The following is a 20,402-nucleotide window of genomic DNA, read 5'->3' on the forward strand; positions in this document are numbered from 1 at the left end:
GGGGCAACTCGGGTAATTGAAACAGCCACTATTGGGCATATTAACTTTGAGGTATTATTTTAGCTTTTTAAATCTTTACAAAACTCTATGCAACAATGTTGTTAGCTTTTTTTTTATTGGACATAGTTGAACTCATTCAGGTCTTGCAGGACCTTTTGTAGAAGGAAACAATGTTATAGATCATCTTGTTGCATCAGTAGAATGTGTATCACCTTATTCCTCTCAGGCATCACATGCCTTACATCACCAAAATGCTTCCAGTTTGCACAAAGAATTTCACCTCACTAGGGAGCAGGCTCGGACCACAGCTAAACAATACCCTCAATGTATGATTCACCCCCCAGTCTTATTAACTGGGATAAATGCTCGGGGCCTTAAGCCAAATCACATTTGACAGATGGAAATTCTGCATGTAAAAGAGTGTGGAAGACAACAGTAGGTACATGTGTCTGTTGACATCTATTCTATTATTTTTGCTACAGCACAAATGGGAGAAAGTGGTAAAGGTCATTAGTTATTGGCTGATTTTGCAGTCATGGGCAAACCTCAGGAATTTGAAACTGAATTATTAGGTCCAGCTTATGCCAGTTCTTTTCAGTGCTTTTGTGTTTCTTATATTATTCATAATATAATCCCATAGAATACTCAAGGGCCAGGAATAGTAGAATGTGCCAATAGAATGTTAGAAATTCAACTTCAGAAACAAAAAGGGGGAGATAGGTATTATCCATCTCTACAGAATCAATTGCATCATGTTCTTTTTATTTTGAATTTCTTAAATTGTAATGAGAAGGGCTGCACTGCAGCTGAGAGATACCAAGTCTCTGGTTCAGCTTGTTCAGCAGGAATGGTATGGTAGAAAGATTTACCATCAGGAAAATAGAATGGGCCAGATCCAGTAATGACGGGAAGAGGTTATGACTGTATCTTTCCAGAAGGTGCTGAGAAGCCGATTGGGTATCTGAGAGAGGAGTCATCAACATGGATCCAAAAACTGAACACGAACCCGAATCCAAAAGACTGAAGATCACACCATCAATAATGGTACCGACACAACAGCTACCCTTAAACATGCAGCCAAGCAAAGGAGGCAAGAAAAAGGAAGGAGCAACAAAAAGCACACTACGTGTAAATCCCCCGACGTGGAGTCAGATCCAGAACTTGGCAAGCAAAGCTCAGGGAGTGATTGAGAAGCAGGGGGTCCCTGAGACACCAGCTACCATGTTTATGGCAATGCTGGCTGTTCTAAGTTGTCAGGTATGTATCGTAACGAGAAACTTATTGGACATTTTTTCTGGATCCTCCATTAATTAATCCCACTACCTGGGCTGGAGGATCTGTTCCAGTGTTTACAAATTAGTCTGCCATGGGGGGTTGTCAATCTGATTTTCATATTGTTCCCTCTTATTACTTTAATTTTCTTATTCTGGGTATACTGCTGAGGCCCCTATGTCCCAGGAATCCTATGGTGGTACTTGTGTTGCCAGTTTCCAGTCCTCCTCTAGGATTTGAAAAAATATATACAAACTATTATCAAAATAGATTTTCCTAAATAAGAACTCTGTCAACACCCTCTGTTCCCTTATTGCCCAAATTCCAGCACTTCAGAACTGGGAACTTTTCTTCAGTGGCTAGATTGTGCTAATTTAGTTCCTGTAAGACATATTTGCAGTCCAAGTCATATGTCCTCATAAGTTTGATTTGGAACATTCTCATAATGAACTCATGACCCCTGGAGGGTTTGTTAGTAAAATCTGACCTCAAGATCAGGAGGCATTCAGAAGAATTTATGGCATCTAGCTGCTGTTTTAGATTTTGTTAATTTTACTAGGCAGTTGCTTTCACATCTAACCAGTGATTGTACCGCCAACTCATTTTATGGTTTGCGGTTGTGTGTTCAGTCTCTTTATGCATTATTAACAGGAAATACTAATATCACAAAAATGGGCAGTGATCACTATTTTGTAACGAGTACTAACTGTAATCTTAATATTTGTGTGACTAATATAACAAAAATCAAGGTATTTTGGTTTTATACCAGCCTTCCTTTCTTATGCTTTCCACCAGCATCACAGATGACTGGTATTAAGATAATAGGGCTAGGTGGGCATGGTGGTGCACACCTTTAAGCCTGGTGGTTTGGGAGGCTGAGGCAGGAAGATCACAAGTTCAAAGCCAGCCTTAGCAAAAATGAAGCACTTGGCAACTCAGAGAGACCCTGTCTCTAAATAAAATGCAAAATTGGGCTGGGGATTGGCTCAGTGGTCAAGTGCCCCTGAGTTCAATTCCTGGTTTACCACCACCACCACCACCACCCCTCCACCACCCCTCCAAAAAGATAACAGGGCTATAAGTTATAAAGAACTTCATAATCAGCTGATTCAATCATCTGTGCTATGGGACTTATAGTCTTTGGTATTGTTACTTTAATTATATTGCAATTGTTTCTATAATCACTGCCTCTGACATTCTGGTACAGGATATCTAAACAACTCATTTTGTCAAAGCTTGACACAAAATACATTAAGAACCCTGTAAGATCAGGAGAATATTGATAATAAACTTAAAGCTAAGTGAAATGCTTTAAAACCTAGTGTAATAAACTTAGGTGATCACATAGTTTTTAAGGTCACAGGACAATTACAGTGCAATGTTGCTTATCAATTTATTTATGTAATACCTGTTTTACATGTTAATTCCCAGTGGGGTTAGAAAAAATAAAGATACATTTATTAGCAATTTGAAATCATAAGTGTTAGTTTATATCTTTTACACCTACACCATTAGATCCAAGTCAGGCAAAAAAGCAAGATTCCTATGTTATCTCCTGCCAATTTTGCAAAACAAAACAAAACAAAAACCTGTTAAATGACTTAAATGGTTTTAATCCTTGGAATATGCTAAAACATACTACATGGTATCCTATAGGGCTTGTTTCCTTACTTTTAATTTTGTATTCTCACAGTCAAATGCAGTCTCGTCAAATCCCAGTTCCAACACCTCCAAGTAGACATGCATCGATTGCAGTTAAAAAATAAGAAAGGTGGAGATGTGGAGAGCAGATGAGCCCCGGTTGACGTCAGGTGATCCTGTGGTGTTGGCAAAAGTCAAGTCTGGGAAACATTCCTTGCCAAAAAGGCAAGGATGCAGCAGGATGTTCCTGGCATTGCAACAGTAGGGTAACTGCAAAAATAGTTCTACTTCTGTAACTTTTTAGTGTGCAGAGAAGCCTCTTGGTAACTCACAAGACTTTAACAATTTACATTGCCCCTCTAGTTAAACTTCCTAATTATGAGACCCTTTATAATAAACTTGAAAGCTAGTTCTGGGTCACTGTTCCCCCATCAGAGTGTCCCAGTGTCCCACCTAGTCCCAGCTTTACTTCAGAATGTCTCTGTTTTTCTTTGTTTTTCTCCATCTCCCATCACCCCTACTTGAGGTCCTTTGTTGATGCTGCGTGGGTCTGGCAGAGAGCTGACTTCTACATTAATGAATAACTCAAGTTTGTCTACACAGAGCTACAAGAAAAAAATCAGCTTTCTGGCAGTTCTTGTTATAATTCTTTTTTTTTTTTTAAGGTTTTTAAAGGCAGACATAATACATTTATTTATTTATTTTTATGTGGTGCTGAGGATCGAACCCTTTGGCTCACATGTGCAAGGCTGAGCTGTAACCCCAGCCGCCATGCATTATAATTCTGGAGCAATTCTCTTTGAGTTCCCAAGAACCCAGACTTGCTTTTGCTATTGGCTTGGCAGAAGTTCCTGCAAAGCATTTTTTTTTAACTTTATATTTAGAAATAATTTTAATCTTACAAGAAAATTGTTACATAGAATTCCTGAATTGTCTCTTATTCAGATCCCCCCCCCCTTTTTTAATTTAGATATAGGGTCTCACTGAGTTGCTTAGTACCTCCCTGTTGATGAGGCTGGCATGATCCTCCTGCCTCAGCTTTCTGAGCTGCTAGGATTACAGGCATGCTCCATTGTGCCTGGCTAGATACATCAATTTTTAAAAAATAGTTGAAGATGAAAAAAATACCTTTATTTTTAGGATAGAACCTAGTGCCTTACACTTGCTGAAAAAAGGCGCTTTAGTATTAGAGCCCCAGCCCCAGCCCAGATTCATCAATTCTTAACATTTTGACCCATTTAACATTCTCTTTACTGCAAGCCTACTGTTTATATTTATGAAATATTCTAAAATAGGTTACCCCAAATTTCTGTGTGAATTACTAAAGAACAAGGATCATTTTTTTTAAATAAAGATGTTTGACACTGATATAATATAAAGTTCATGTTCTGATGTCAATCATTCCAATAATGTCTGTTTTAGGCAGTTTTTCCTCTATTACAGTTTAGTACACATTGCATAAAAGTTGCCATGTCTTTAGTCTCTTTAATATGGATGGATTTCTTATAACATTAAGATGTTTCTCTTGTCACTCCAGAATTGTTATAATTTACAAATTTATACTACTCCAGTTTTGTTGTGTGATTTTATACACATTGTGAAATGATTACAGCTAAAACATCGTCAGTTTCAATGTGTGTGTGGTGTGAAGGCTAATTATATAGCATTCCCTAATTAGGGTTTACCTGATGTTTCCTCATGATTAGATTGTCATTCATGTATGTTTGTAATATCACAATTTATATTCAGTTCTGTTTCATGCCTGTCCCAGTGTTGTACTATTTTAACTGCAGCTTAATAGGTGTGTCTTTTCTAAGACAGTTTGATAAGTTTTTTTAGCCTATTACTTCCTGGTTTGATCTTTCCTTTGGGGTTTGGTTCTAAGTATTTGGGACGCATGCTTAGGTTGTTTATTTGAAATCTATTTTGATATAGGTACTCATTGCTATATATCTCCAATTTTCCAGTATCCTACAGGTTTTGGTGTGTTTATTTGCATTTTCTTTGGTTTTAAGGAATTTTCTTCTAGTACTAGGGATTGAACTCACTAGCCCACTGAGCCACATCCCCACCCTATTTTGTATTTTATTTAGAGAGTCTTCCTGAGCTGCTTATTGCTTTGCTGGCTTTGAACTGGGATCCTCTTGTTTCAGCCTCTGGAGCTCCTGAAATTACAGGTGTGTGCTACCATGCCTGGTCAATTTTAAGGCATTTTTAAATGGTTCCAAAGTGTATGTGTAGTCTCCATATACTTGTATAATGTCCCAAGTTTCTTTTGTTGAAGATTTCTAGTTTTACTCCATTATAAGCAAATCAGATAAATATTTCATATTTTCAAATACTAAAGCGCCTTTTTTAGCAAGTGTAAGGCAAACTTTTTATGACCTATTATATATTCTATCCTAGGGGAAGTTCCGTGAGCTATTTAATGTACTACAAGTACCTTGTAGGTCCATTTGCTGTATAGCAGTGTTTAACTTTGATGTTGCATTGTTTGTCAGGACTATTGATGAAATACCATTGTATTTGAGCCCATCTCATCCTTTAAGTCTCTTTTAGAAAAAGTTTATAATAAACTGGGTGCTGTGAAATGAGAATTGATATTATAATTATCTTAACCTTGTCTATCAGGTGAAAGTATGTTCAGGTTAGGTGTCCATTTGCTAGTATCATTTCCCCTTTTCAGTCCTCATGTAGGAAGCATATTGTTTGATCTATTTAAAAAGCTGTTCTTTAATTGGAGAAGTTATTTACATTCAAGATCAATGCAAGTTAAGGTTTATTCCTTTCATTTTGATGATTTTCTTCTGGTTATTTTGAATGTTCTGTATATTTGCTCTTCTAATGGGCTTTATACTTTCATAAACTATCATAATGGTATTTACCTTTCAATTCTGGACCTAGGATTCCCTTTTCTTTTCAAGTTTGGTCCGGTTTTCTTGGAAAAATATTCATTTATGTTTCTTAAGGATAGTTTTTGCTGGCTTAGAAATTGTGGATGACCACTACTTTTAATTTTTTTTGGGGGGGGGGCACTCGACCACCCCCAGCCCCATTTTGTATTTTAGAGACAGGGTCTGAGTTGTTTTGCACCTTATCAAAATTTGGATTATTTCACTCCCTCCTGACATAGGGTTTCTGTAGTTAAATGCTCTTTTAATGTAAGGGAGCTGCCCTTATGACTTTGCTTTTTTGCACACTGAAATTCTTTCTCTTGTAATTCCTTCAGTGGTTCCTGGCTAGTGTGGATACACTGCAAGGTGAGGTGAAATCCTGTCCCTCACATAAGCAGGCATGAGCCAGTTGTGTTACAATAGCTAGTATTTGCCAGTGTCTCCAAGTTTGGTGGGACTCTACCTGTCCCTTCCTTGGGGAAATTCCCCCTCCCCCAGCTGTGAAGTTAGGGTGTAAGATGCCAGGGCAATTAATTCTCCTGCCTCAGAATCTTTTATAAGGTTCCAGTCCATCTCTGGGCTGTTTTCCCGTGTTCCCCCATACTTACCTACCTTACAGTGCCCAATGCACACATCACTTAGCAGCCTTGTGAATGGGGGGGTGGGGAGTGGGGGTGCTAGAAACCTCTATTCGTCAATGTTGAAAATACTCAGTGCATTCAATTATAATTTAAATTAGTTTCAGAATATCTTCTGAAATGCTTTTTATTTTCCACCGGTTAAGATACCTTTTCTTGACATTTTTATTTCATTTTCCTTATAAATTACATGCTCTTTTACTACCATACAGCAGTGGTTTTCATCGATGGCCTGTGGACACATTAAGGGTCACTAAGATTCTTTCAGGTATCCACAAAAACCAATCATGCCAATTTTAGACACTTGCACTGATGGTTCAAAAACAATGTTAACAATGGAAATTTTCTGGGGTCTCAGTATGATTCTCAACTATGGCACCAAACTGTAAATTTTGATGCTTTAAGACATGTCAATTTTAATATTCTATTTGACAGAATGTGAAGTTCATACAAAGACTTGCTGCATACCAATCTTTGCTTATTTTGTTAGCACTACATTTACTGAATGAACATCTGTTGGACAAACTATTTAGATTTGCATATTTGGAAGACATGAAATGAACCCAGCATGAGAACAATTATATTTGTGTCCAATGATGAGAATCAGGCTTTTAAGCAAAAACCAGAAATGAAAAAATTTGACCATAATGGTGGAGATGGCAATGAATTGCTGTGGTCTGAATATCTGTTAAAGGGTCTATCACATGTAAAACTCCACTACTTTTTATAGAGGTGTTAGTTGATTACAATTTTCTGCTTGTATAGAAGACAGAAATTAAATCAAATGTGATGGAGTTCTCATTAAAAAAGGCATTATTAGCTAATAGAAATTAAACTGTTTAAAGTATCTTACAGTAATGACTGGAGTCAGAATCATTCTGTATATAAATCATTTTAATAATGGGTGGAGAAAAGAAAAAATGAGTTGGATGCCATGTTTTGAATACTAAACTATTAACTTCATGAAAATTGTTTATGTATATTGTGATATTAAACAATAGTGGCTTCTTTCTTCCAAACCATTAACTTCATGAAAATTGTTTATGTATATTGTGATATTAAACAATAGTGGCTTCTTTCTACCAAAAGTAAAAGTTAGCCACTTGTAATATGACTGTCCTTCCAAGACACCAATCCATAAAAATTGACTTCAGGGAATATAACAACACTTTTCCTTTTTGTTAAGCTTTCGTTTGTTTTCCTGAGGTTTGAACCCAGGACCTTTAAGGTAAGTACTCTGTCACTGAATCATGCCCCCAGCCCTCATATTTTCGTTTCTAATGACATTTAACATCTGCATCCTAAATGGGTTCATATTATTTTAAGAGCATTTTAACTCAAATCATACAAAGCAAAATACTAAAAAAAAAAAAAAAAAAAAAGCACATGCATTTAATAAAAGCAGCAAAGAATGGAAGGTGTCTACTCAATTTCAGACTTGTTTTGTCATTTGTCACATCAAGGATTATAAAGGAGATAGATATTATAAAGGAGATAGATGTTGGTTATTTAAAATACACTCACAATACTGACTTCTTTTGGTCCAGAACTATTTAAAAACATGCTAAGGCAAGAATATGAAACATCTATATGACTATGAAAATGAAAAATGCAACTAAATTTGAGATGAAAAAATTCTATATAATATGAAAGCTACCACTGCTAAATTTGAGCCATTATATATAGAAGTTTATAACATGGATTATCAAATTAAGAATCCAAAGACTATTCAGGGAAACAAAAGTACTAAAATTAACTATCAAAGTTATTCAGTGAAACATGTTAATTTCGATAAAATCCTAAATTTTTAAATGCCATGAAGGATGTAAAGGATAATCCAGAAGGACAAAAGTATACCTAAGAAAAACAGAACTGTTATATGTAAATGAGTCTAGAACTGGACAAGGGAATAAAAAAAGGAAACAATAAAAATTAAGAATTTACATCTTAGTTTACATATCAGGTGACTAATCTAACATGCTGAATTTGATTTGATCTTATAGGTATCAAAAGTTTATTTTCTAAATAGTCATCCTGTGACTTAGGACTGGACATAAGTTACAGAATCCAGAGTAAAGATCATATTTTAATTTTTTTGGTATGGACTTTGCCTTACAGACTGAATCAAATCTTCGTGATTAATTAGCTTTACTTTGATAGCTCCAAGTTTTTTAATAGTGTTTTTTGACAAATATTGTTTTTCTTTTAATATTCATTCTAACATTATGCTGGAAGTATTCATAGGGATCCAGAAGATGAAAAAGCTATTAACCACCACCTGTCAGTATTGACCACTTCCATAGACATTTAGGTTTTCTTCTTTAGCAGTTTTTTAACATTCTTAAAATTTCAAGTACTCTTCTATTTAATGAATGTCTATACATTTCAGTCCCCTACATCTAAAATGTATAGACAGACAGACAGACGTTAGCAGTATTATGAATTCAAAATATTTTGTTAGGACTCGGTATATAAAAGAAAATTAATTTTAGGGCATTTTAAAACAGAAATAATCGTTAAATAGGTGAAATTTCTCGTTGTATTTGGAGTTATGGTCTTCTAGTTGAATTAACCTTACTTTTTAATGAAAAGAAAATCAATACGCTTCCTGGGAATTATTTCAAAATCTTGGGAAAAAAATCATACTTTGATAAAAACCAAAGAGGGGCTGGAGTTATGGCTCAGTGGAAGAGTGCTTGCCTCATATGGGTGAAGTACTGGGTTCGATCCTCAGCACCACATACAAATAAATAAAGGTCTAACAACTAAAATAAAAAATGTTTAATTTGGTATTTTTTAGTCAAAAAGTCCATCTTCTGCAATGTACTGATTTAATAAGATTAGTTTCCTAATTAAACTGATCTTTATTAATATTATTAATAGAATAAATTTCATAAACCTGTCTCTTTTTACTTAAAAACTCAGTGGCTTACTTTTAATTAATGCCACAAGATTTCAAATAATTGTTGTGCTATATCAATAATTATTCATTTTTACAAAGCTAAACTCTACTTCAAAAATTTCCTTTTAAAAAAAAAGGAAAAAAAGAAAAGTTTTCCCTTTCTTTTCCTTTCCTTCATTGCTGGGGTTGAAACCCAGGGGCTTTGCTTAACCACAAAATAACATTTATTATAAAAATGAACTTTTTAAACTAAAACTCTAAAAACCAAGAAAACTATTTTTTCTGATCATTTGAGAATGACTTCTAAATGGGGTGCCCTGGCTTCACACCTATAATCCCAGTGACTCAGGAGGCAGAGGCAGGAGGATCACAAGTTTTGGCAACTTTCAGCCAGACTCAACAAAGTTTGTGAGTAAGGGATGTAGCTCAGTGGTTTAGCACCCATGGATTCCAATCCCTTGCAAAAATTAGAATCACTTCTATGAAGGGGCATGGTATGTAGCTCAGTAGTGAACACTTGTGTCTAGCACATGGAAGGCCCTGGGTTATCTCCAGCACTGCCAAAGCAAAGGAAAATTTCAAAATTATAGGCTAGTAACTGCAAAACAGAATCAAATCAATAATAGAAAAGTACATCACAATGAGATCTGCCCTATGTAAGGTTTTTCTTTGCTGTGCTGGAGATGTCATGGGCTTTGTGCAAGGGAAGTGCTCTACCACTGAGTTATACCTCAGCCTTATAATAGGTAAAATCAGTGGAAAGGCTTTAATTGTGGACTACCAAATTCTACTTAAAACATTTTATTATTACATTTCAAATTTATAAAAATGGAGGGATGGTTCTATCTACTTTGGGTCAATATTAGCTAAATTCAATGCCTTTCATATGGATTTTGCAAAAATTAAAACGTATTCATTTTGATAAAATTCTTGACCCTGTCACAATGATTACTGAGCTCCCTAATTCACTTTAAAGACATCAAGGAAATAACCATAATACTAAAAATGGCCTGTACCCTCACCCCAAAATCTAAGAATCTTCAGTTTGTTTTTTGGTTTTGGTCCTGGGGATTGAAACCAGGGACACTTAAATAGAGCCACATCTCCATCCCATTTTTATATTGTGTTTAGAGACAGGGTCTAAGTTGCTGAGGGTGGTTTTGAAGTCACAATCCTCCTGCCTCAACCTCCCAAGCTGCTGGGATTACAGGCCATGTGCCACCATGCTCCGGCTTCTCTTGTGTTTATTTTTTATTTTTAAAACGTTAACTTAATATATACAACACTCCTCTTGCTTTTTGTAGATCACTTATTACATTTTTTTTTTCACTTATTACAATTTAAAAACTAGGATCTGTTATTCCAATAGCTCAATTCTGTCATCTGCATTTTTGGGGTGTTTTTTAATAAATTAAAAAGTCTATCACTAATGAATTAAAAATATCACAAAGTTTGTAATTTATACAACCACCTTCAATTTTATAATCATTGGACAACTTGCCTATATTAAGAGCTGGTTTCTGAAAGACAAAAAATTTGTACTATAAGGTAATCTATACCTTTATTTCCCTGCATACTTATTTGCTTACTACATGAGATAACATTATTTTGCTATGCATCAAAATAACTTCTAAAAGAGATTTTTAGTTTGAAAAAAATTTTATGATTATTGCATACTGCAATTCAGACTAAATTAGAGTGAACTGTACACTATTCAAAACCATACTCAAAACACATTAATAATTATTTATCTTTTGTACTGTTATATATCCCCTTTTATATTCATGCTTTTTCTGAAATGAATGTATATATTTCCATACAAATGGAAAGCAACTGATACGTGCTTTAAAAATATATTTTGTCACTTTAAAAGTATTAAAAAGAAAACTGCAGATATTAAAAACTATATTGAGACAGCATGGCTTAATGCAAAAAGGAGGACTTTCCTGGAAAAAGGCAGAATTTAAAAATCTGCAAGATGTATTACTCTGTATGTACTCTTTCCGTGGAAACTACATTGTAGAAACAAAATCTCTATCTTAGAGAACTAGTTCTGAGAAATAATGACTATCCCTAAAGATATTATACTCTCAATTTTCACTAATTTAATACTATTTCTGTTACTACTACAAACATTAATTTTGGGATATATTTAACTTAGATTTGGGATAAAATTAGTCTTTCAAAATATCAATGTAAGTTAATCTAGTTAACTGGCATTAAGAACACATTTATCTGTGCTTTTCCTTGTAGGTTGACATATTACTTCAGTCTTTTTCCATACACAGTTTGAAGACCCTGGACAGAATTGAATGATGTGAACAAATCTGGTGATGATACTAAATTTACTGTCCCTTCTCCCATTTAATTAAGAAGCACCAAAACTGGAGCCAAGGTTTCAAAAGTTAATTTAACAGCAGGAACTATAATTTAATCACATCATATCACACTATGTAACATTATATATTTTGCCTATTGATATGTAAAACAGTTAAGTTTATTACAAGCATTATTTCCTAAGTCTTATGGTATAAGTGCTCCTTTTCAGTATTACTGCTTATTTAATAGTGTTTATTGTAACATTTAGTAAATCAATGATAATATTATGCAATGCATTGTGCCATTTCTCCCTACCCTGTGTTAAGATATGAACAAAATCAATTAAGAAAACCAACACAACTATTAAAACTGAAATGAGGTACTAACATCACAGATGCATGTCTGAGTAGGTCAACAGCATTTTCCCCATAATGTAATTTCATCAAAAAGGCTTCTCTTTTAAGCTAGCATTATTTCAGCAGCAGCTCGTCTTCAGGACAAGTAAATCAACAGTTTCAAGTGAAAGAAGAGATTCTAAGAAAACATCAATGCACATTACTAACTAAAGAGGCAAACTGCTGGTGTCAGTTTAACATAAAATTGTGCATTTTCTCTTTCCACATGTGACTTAGTTCATTTATGTGATGACAACAAAACTGAGTTCTTGTGGTATACCAATGAGATGGACTAATTTGTTCAGAAACCTCTTATTTGTTTTAATATTTAAATTATAACAATACAATAACTAGAAAAAGGCCCGTACCCCTCAGTGGCTTTAAACCACATCAACTTTTGCTTTTCAAAATTACAATGCAGTTCAATCTATGCTTCTGCAACAATAGTGCAATACGGTATCCTTTCCTGAATAAAGGAAGTGAGGTTTAGGTAGACTATTGCCAATTACATACCAATTCTGCATGTTTGATATAAACTACATCATCAGGAAAGCTAAAACTGACTTGTACATCTATATTCAGCTGAAGCTTCACATAGCAGTAATGAAATGACAGGTGCACTCACTTTGCAAAACTACTTCAAAAAACAAATGACAAAGTAGTTAAGAACAATGGAACATCTGTTTTGTGTGCCAGATGTAAAAGATGAATGGACCCTGTGGTTACTTGCACTATTTGCTATTTGAATTATATGAAGGTAAAATTAAGACTTAGTCCACTTCCATCTCCCCAGATGATTTAGTATGCTGTGTGCTGTCTTTTGTTGCATCTGGTTTAGTTTCCGTTCCACTCTGTCCATCCATTGGTCCGTTATGTTCACTATTAGTTTTTGTTTTGTCTTCAGCCACTTCTACTTTTGGTTTGGGTTTGTAAATGATGGGGTTACAGAAATTATCTAGCTCCTAAAGACGAGAAAAAATATTTAAAATACTAAGTTACTATTAACTTTCAAAATTCTGTAATTTTTCTAAAATTTCACAAAATTTCAAATTCCTAAATTTATAAGCTCAGCCACAATACCATTATTTCAACAGCTTCATGAATGATTTACCTTCTGACTAGTGAATGTTTGCGGCAATCAAACTCTAAAATGGTTTTTATATAAATTTGGTACTAGTGATTGAACTCAAGGGCACTTAACCACTGAGCTACATCCCCATCCCTTTTTATTTTGAAACAGCGTTTCACTAAGTTGCTCAGGGTGCCTCACTAAGTTGCTGAAGCTGGCTTTGAACTTTCGGACCTCCTGTGTCAGCCTCCTACATCCCTGGAATTACAGCATGGGCCACCAGACCTCACAAAATATTTTTGTATCTAACCTTTCTAAAACTTATTTCATAATTTAAATACCATTTACTTTGGTAGGAATAACTTTTAAATAATGGACATAAATACACATACTAACAACACTATTTTTTGAAAATAGGTGAAGAAAAAAGCCATAAAAATAAATTGAACATTAATTATTTAAATGAATACAAGGTGTCTTCCATCTGCTTTTTATGCATCATATTTAAAAAAATTATTACATAAGACTAATCAAATTGGAAAATCTGAAAGAGTATTGTCAAAGAGATTGCTGCAGAGATACCAAGAAAGTAAAATCTTAGAATCTTTTAGTAACAAACTACACATAGTACTCTAAAAAAGTCTTCTTGATTTGACAATATCTTGAACATTGTATCTAAACATCTCTGTATCTAAACCATTATGTTCAATGGCTACATAGTGTTATATAGATGCATCTATTTATTTATGTAGCAGTTCCTAGAATTGTCATTTCTAGACATGTTAAATTATATACAGGTTAAATTCCTATATATATTTTTTCTGACAGTGTCCCAGGAAAGTTCTAACAAATTTAACCTAACTGCTCAGGGGAAAATCATCCATCTCTCTACATCCTTGCCAACTCTTGCAAAGATTGTAAAAAACAATACAACAAGGGGCTGGGGATATAGCTCAGCTGGTAGAGTGCTTGCCACCCACACACAAGGCCCTGGGTTCAATCCCAGGCACCACCACCAACACACACACACACACAATATATATATATATATATGTATGTATGTGTGTGTGTGTGTGTGTATATATATATATGTATGTATGCCAAAAAAGATTTGGAATTTTTAGGTTAATTGTAAGGATGAATTCTATTTCATATGTTTTTGTTTATTCTTTTCTCAACTGCTAATGCAACAAGCCTTTTACTAATTTTTCTATTTGGATGCTGATTTTTTTTAATGAAGTTTTCCATGATAACTTTTTTTAATTTTTTTTTTTTTTTTAGTTTTTGATGGACACAACATCTTTATTTTAGTTTTATGTGGTGCTGAAGATTGAACCCAGCGCCCCATGCATGCCAGGCGAGCGTGCTACCGCTTGAGCCACATCCCCCGCTCCTCCGTGATAACTTTAGACATTTAATCTGCCTAGCTTATCTCAGATCAAACTTTTGAAAACAAGATTTTACCACAGAATTCACAAATTTCAAACTGGATCCAAGATACCTATACTGTAATGAAGACTCAGAGGTCTCGCCAAATCTCTGAGTTTGAATTTACAGCTGTCAAAAGTCATCATACTGCTTTATTTCACTGTTTTACTCTTGAATTCAACATCAGCCCTGTGTGACAAATTAATAAAAAGAACAGATATTCTATACCTAGAATCACTTTAAACAAATTTAACATAATAAGAGATTAGCCTTATGTTTATTTTTGAGTTCTTCTGCATCTTTTTCTTTGGGTACTGAGGATGAGCACTTAACCACTGAGCCAAACCCCGAGACCTCCTTTTGTTGTTTTTTTTTTGAGACAGTGTCTCACTAAGTCGCTAAGGCTAGCTTATAACTTTAGAACTTCCAGCCTCAGCCTCCTGAGCTGTTGGATTACAGGCATACATCACAATGCCTGGCTACAAATTACTTCTTGAAGTATGATTTTATTAATCAATTTCAGTCCTTGAACTCATCATTAAAAGGTAATTTGAGGCTGGGGCTATGGCTCAGCAGTGGAACACTTGCTTAGCATGTATGATACACTAGGTTCATTTCTCAGCGCCACATATAAATAAATAAAAGTCTAACAACTAAAAAAAAAAAATTGTTTCTTACCTTAGACTTTGCAACAATTTCCGAAACTTTAACCACAGGTTCTTGAGTGAGACTTAATTTATTCTGTGCATTCATCTTAGTGTTCAGCCAAATCATGGCATCGCTGATATATTTTTCAACTTTTTCCATTTCAGCAGGATCCAAATGATCGTATCTTTCATCCTATTAAACAAGCTTTACTTAATGTTAATTTATTTTCTGGTACGCACCAATTAATTGATAATTTCTGTTTAAAAATTTAGATTCTTGGGGCATGGGTTGTGGCTCAGTGGTAGAGCACTCGGCTAGTGCGTGTGAGGCCCTGGGTTCGATCCTTAGCACCACATAAAAATAATAAAGGTATTGTGCCCTACTACAACTAAAAGATAAATATTTTTTAAAAATTTAGATTCTTATTGATTGCACATCTAATAAATATTCATGTGAAGAAGCCACATACAAATATAACAAAGCTAAATGATTAGAAGAAATAAAACAAGTGTGAATTTAAAAAGAAGTTTTCTGAAGAAGTCAGATTTACAAAATAATGATTAGTAGAGAATATTCAACAAAAAAGAAAGCACTGTAATGGAATGGAGTTTGTTAGAGAATAAGAGACATTAGGTGACAGGCACATAGAAGGCTAGACAGAAAATGCTGAACATACAGTATCATGATGCTAAGGTTTCTGAACAGGAGAATGCTACGTAATAGAGACAATCTAAGAAGTCATGGATTAGACTGGTAGCTACAAAACCAGAAGTGGCAAGATAACACACAGCAAGATGATGATATGATTAATTACAGACTGAACTGAGAAAATCAAGGAAAAGAGAATTGAATAAATCCAAATAGGAAGACAGAGATGCCATTTTAAAGCCACCGGTTTTCTGAGACTCCAAGAAGTTCTGCTTGTATGATTTACAAATCACATACCCACTATATCTGACTCAGTTTCCAGGCTGCCACGTTTTCTTGAATTTATTCATACATCATGGATCACTTAAGTTTCCTTTGCTAGTGCATCTTCATTCATCTCTCTACCTAAACGCTTCAAAAATTTCTCTAGCCTGAACCTCATTCTTGAACTCTTAAATAGGAGTCTAACTTCAATACCTACCTCCTGTTTTGAACTCCCGATTTTATCTTCATCTACTCTTTCAGTTTTCCCCAACTTAGTAAGTGGAAACATCATCCTTTCAGATAAACATCCTTGGAGGATTTTTTTACTTCTCTTTTTGATATGTTTACATCATATCTATCATAATTCTTATAAGCTCTAGTTTTCAAATAAAGGTGAAAATCTGACCACTTCTTGCCCCTGTATTATCTGTGTACAAGCTTCCACCATTTCTTGCTTGTATTACTTGAACAGAGTCTTAACTTTGTCTACTTCAGAACCCTCTAAAAAGATAAGTCAGGTCACTAATATGCTTGATTACCTCCAACAATTTCACATCTCTGGGCTGACTAGGACTTTCATGATCTGGCATCCATACCTACTATTTTAAGCTCTCTACCTACTGTTTTAAGCCACACTGGCCTTCCTGCTATTTCTCCAACATGTTCTCTGGGACTTTTCAGCTGCAACTAGTCCATTTTGCTAGAACATTTCTCTTCCAATTATTATTATATCTTGAGCTCTCACCACTTTCAGTTCTCTTCTGCCATGTTGTGTCCCACTGGAAGTCCACCATTCTCTGACAAATCACCACCCCGACAGTGCCTTACTTTTTCCACGCACTCAAGAAGACAGCCAAAGCCTAGAAAGTACTGAGCCACAGAATTTTAATCCTGGTATTTTCTGTTGCCTGCCTGTTCCTTCTTTCTTTTCCTTCTTTATACACTATTTGTGATGTTAATACAAAAAGTTATTTGCAGACTTATTCACAAGTAGCATATGGCTTTTACTATTATGCTACCTGGATTGCAATTTCTGTTTTACAAACCTCATTGATCTCTTCTAAAACAGAATAACTTTCTACTTTGTGTAACAGGGAAAATAGTATAGCTGCTGAAAATCTGTAGGCTGATACCAGACCACCTAGGCTTAATTCACAGTTCCCTATCATTTACTACTTATATAATATTCAACAAATTGCTTCAGCATTTCAGTTTGCTTATATGTAAACTGAGACAGCAGTATTAATGCTGTCAGGGATATATCCTTGTGGGAATAACATGAGATACCCCAAGAACAGTGCTTAAAATTCACCACTGCTTGATAAATGTAAGCTCCTATATCTGAAAAGTTTCTGGTGCTGGTCTCTCCTACACAATAATGCAGTTATAACAATGATAAAAAACTGGGGGATAAAAGTGAATTATTTATTTGAAAGTAAGACCAGTAAACCTGTCCCATGGGTCAAGTTCAAGTGACTACCTAATTTGGTGGTGGTGGTGGGTTACTGGGAATTGAAGTCAAAGACACTAGGCCATTGAACCACATCTCCAGCCCTATTTTGTATTTTATTTAGAGTTCCTTAGCGCCTTGCTGAGGCAGGCTTTGAAAACTCTATCCTACTGCCGCAGCCTCCCCATCCGCTGGGGTTACAGGTATGTGCTCCTGTGCCTGGCTAGCTATGTTTTTAATAAAAAGCTTTTTTGAGGGAACACGGCCACATCCATTTGTTTACCTACTGTCCATTGCTGCACTACAACAAAGCCATGAAGAGTTGTAAAGATAATATATTAAACACTGCAAAGATTCATATTTATTTTCTTCTCAAAGATAAAATCTGGTAACCACTGGTTTAGAGGAGGAAAATGTATGTTTAATTTTGTTAAATTTTTCTGTTATAGTTACATAAATTATATCTCCATTTGAATATATCTCTCAGGCCTACAAACAGTGGAAAGTTAAAGTATTACAAATTTAGTATGTATCTAAAATTCTTTTATATATATATGTATATATAGGGAACCAAGGATGACTAATGAACTGTGAACATGACCAAAAGCAACTAAAAAAAAAAAAAAAAGCAGCCAAAGAACAAAGTAAAGACTATGAGAGTTCAGTCTCATATAGTCCCATGGGGGAAAAAAAATGTTCCCAAAAGAATCTCTATTTCACTGTATGAAAAATACAAAAATGAAAATCTTTTTTTTTAAAAAAAAAAAACCAATTTGCAGGGTTAGGGTTGTGGCTCAGTGGTAGAGTGCTTGCCTGTATGTACAAGGCACTAGGTTCAATCCTTGGCACCACATATAAATAAAGGAAATGTGTCCATGTACAACTAAAAAAAAAAAAAAAAAAAAAAAAAAAGAGGAAGAGGCCATGTGACCATGCAAAATGATTGAAGTGATGCAGCCACAAGCTAAGGAACACCTACAGTCATCAGAAGCTGGAAGAGGCAAGGAACAGATTGTCTTCCAGTGTTTTCAGAGGGACAGAAGCCCTGCTGACACCTTGATGTTGTATTTCTGGCCTGTTGAATTGTGGGAAAAAAATAAGTTTTGGGCAGGAGTTGTGGCTCAGTGGTAGAATGCTTGCCTGCCATGTGTAAGGCCCTGGGTTAATTCCTCAGCACCGCATATACATAAATAAAATAAAAGATACATTGACAATTACAAAAAAACCACAATAATTTGGTCACTGAATTAATGTATATAGTAGCTTGAGGAAAATCTACAAAAGCCAATGATTTTAAGTGTATCAGAATCCTCTATTAATAACTGTCTTCAATTAAAAAAAAAAGTTTTTAGTATGGTTATACAGAGTCCCTGGAAATGGACAGCAACAACTACTACAGCTCTGTGGCTGAGAAGTTTTGGACAGATCCCACCCTTTCCCAGGTACACACACACACACCATCATTACCCATTGTCCTTATGAATTCAATACCTTGTTTCTATAGGCTTCTATCACTTTCATGACAAGTTGAATCTTTTTTCCCAAGTCATTTAAAGCTTTTGGTCTCTCTTCATGTTCCATGTACCTCATTTGAATAGGCTGGCCATACTTCTATTAATAAAAGAAAAATGTTAAAAAGAACAAGAGCATTAACATAAAATTTATTTGGCTCTTTGGAATAATATAATGGCCATATTAAAACATGTTCCCTCTATTTCCCTACAAAGAAGTACTTCCACTGGCTTTTGTTCATTGTTAAGGAAGAATGCCTAACAAGCACCTTATTTCTTTCTCATTTATACAATTACCTCTTGATTCTTATTTAAATCCAAAGTCCCAATCAAAACTTACTTTTTTTTTTTCAAAGATAGGTGAGAATACTTTACAAAACTATTAGAGAAAGAAACCATAAGGACTATATTATAGTACATATAGAATTCATGGATTTTAAACTTAGTTTCAAAATTAATATAACTCTATAACCATGTAACTGTATATGCAACATGATTACTGACAGTTAATATCTGCTATCGTTTATATGTGTGCGTATATATATATATATATATATATATATGTAAAATCATTAGATTAAAATGCATACTCTAATTTCTTTCTCTTCCAAGTGCTTCAATTTGTTTCTCAATGTTAAAACCACCTACACAAACTTTTGAAAGGGAAGCACATGAAGGACAAAAAACTATTTTCTCTTAAATTCTTTTATATACTAAGATAAAAATGAGAGTAGATTAACAGTAATTTCAGATTTACAGAAAAGTTAAAATAATAGAAAGCCAACCATTATCACTGCTTTCCTCTAATGGTACATTTGTCAAATCTGAAAAAAAAAAAAATTCAACACTGACAAGTTAATATTGAACAGAATCCCCGTCTTTATCCAGATTTCACCTCTGTTCCAGGATATCATAATGCATTCAGTGAATTTAATTTTCAAAGAGGAGCAGATACTTCACTTTTTTAAAGGTCACCTCAAAAACAAAACTAAGGGACTGGGTAATATAGCTCAGTTGGTACAGTGCTTGCCTCACATAAACAAGGCCCCATGTTCAAGGCCCAGCACAACAACCACCACCACTACCACCACAGAAATGTGAAAAATTCTGTTAACATTCATTTCTATGGCTTGTTAATATACTTAAGGCAAAGAATCAAGGTTAAGTACTGCTAAGATTCGCAATTATGTCCACTGGCCTCGGCTGCTTGGCTTTCCCAATATTAAAAAAAAAAAAAAAAAAAAAAAAAAACGGGCCAGGTGTTGCAGCGCATGCCTGTAATCCCAGCTACTAGAGGGGTTGAGATTGGAGAAGTGCACGTTG

General features: G+C 34.8%; 2 protein-coding genes across 9 annotated transcripts in view; one reads left to right on the forward strand and one right to left on the reverse strand.

The window, feature by feature from the left end:
- The window catches only part of LOC143405900 (uncharacterized), a 38,958-nt gene that overhangs the window by 2,326 nt on the left and 16,230 nt on the right, over positions 1 to 20,402 (forward strand). The window contains exons 2-5 of one of the 7 annotated variants that reach the window (XR_013092133.1): positions 936 to 1,257; positions 5,007 to 5,090; positions 7,632 to 7,673; positions 11,601 to 14,317. Coding sequence is in view for 3 of the 7 variants with exons in the window: in XM_076864312.1 (XP_076720427.1) it covers positions 982 to 1,257; positions 11,601 to 11,663 (339 nt within the window). In the remaining 4 variants the exon portion in view is untranslated. The other 6 variants (XR_013092131.1, XR_013092134.1, XR_013092132.1 and 3 more) reach the window with 6 other exon arrangements.
- Positions 10,799 to 20,402, reverse strand: part of Hspa4l (heat shock protein family A (Hsp70) member 4 like) — a 47,014-nt gene continuing 37,410 nt past the window's right edge. Inside the window, exons 17-19 of one of the 2 annotated variants that reach the window (XM_076864310.1) lie at positions 19,060 to 19,179; positions 15,237 to 15,398; positions 10,799 to 13,023 (exon numbers count right to left, since the gene is read on the reverse strand). In XM_076864310.1, coding sequence (XP_076720425.1) covers positions 12,832 to 13,023; positions 15,237 to 15,398; positions 19,060 to 19,179 — 474 coding nt within the window. In that variant the 3' untranslated portion in view covers positions 10,799 to 12,831. Of the gene's footprint in view, positions 13,024 to 15,236; positions 15,411 to 19,059; positions 19,180 to 20,402 lie in introns of those variants that run through there. The other variant, XM_076864311.1, reaches the window with a different exon arrangement.

Source organism: Callospermophilus lateralis, chromosome 8 (genome assembly GCF_048772815.1).
Source record: "Callospermophilus lateralis isolate mCalLat2 chromosome 8, mCalLat2.hap1, whole genome shotgun sequence".
In the NCBI taxonomy this organism is placed as follows: Eukaryota; Metazoa; Chordata; class Mammalia; order Rodentia; family Sciuridae; genus Callospermophilus; species Callospermophilus lateralis.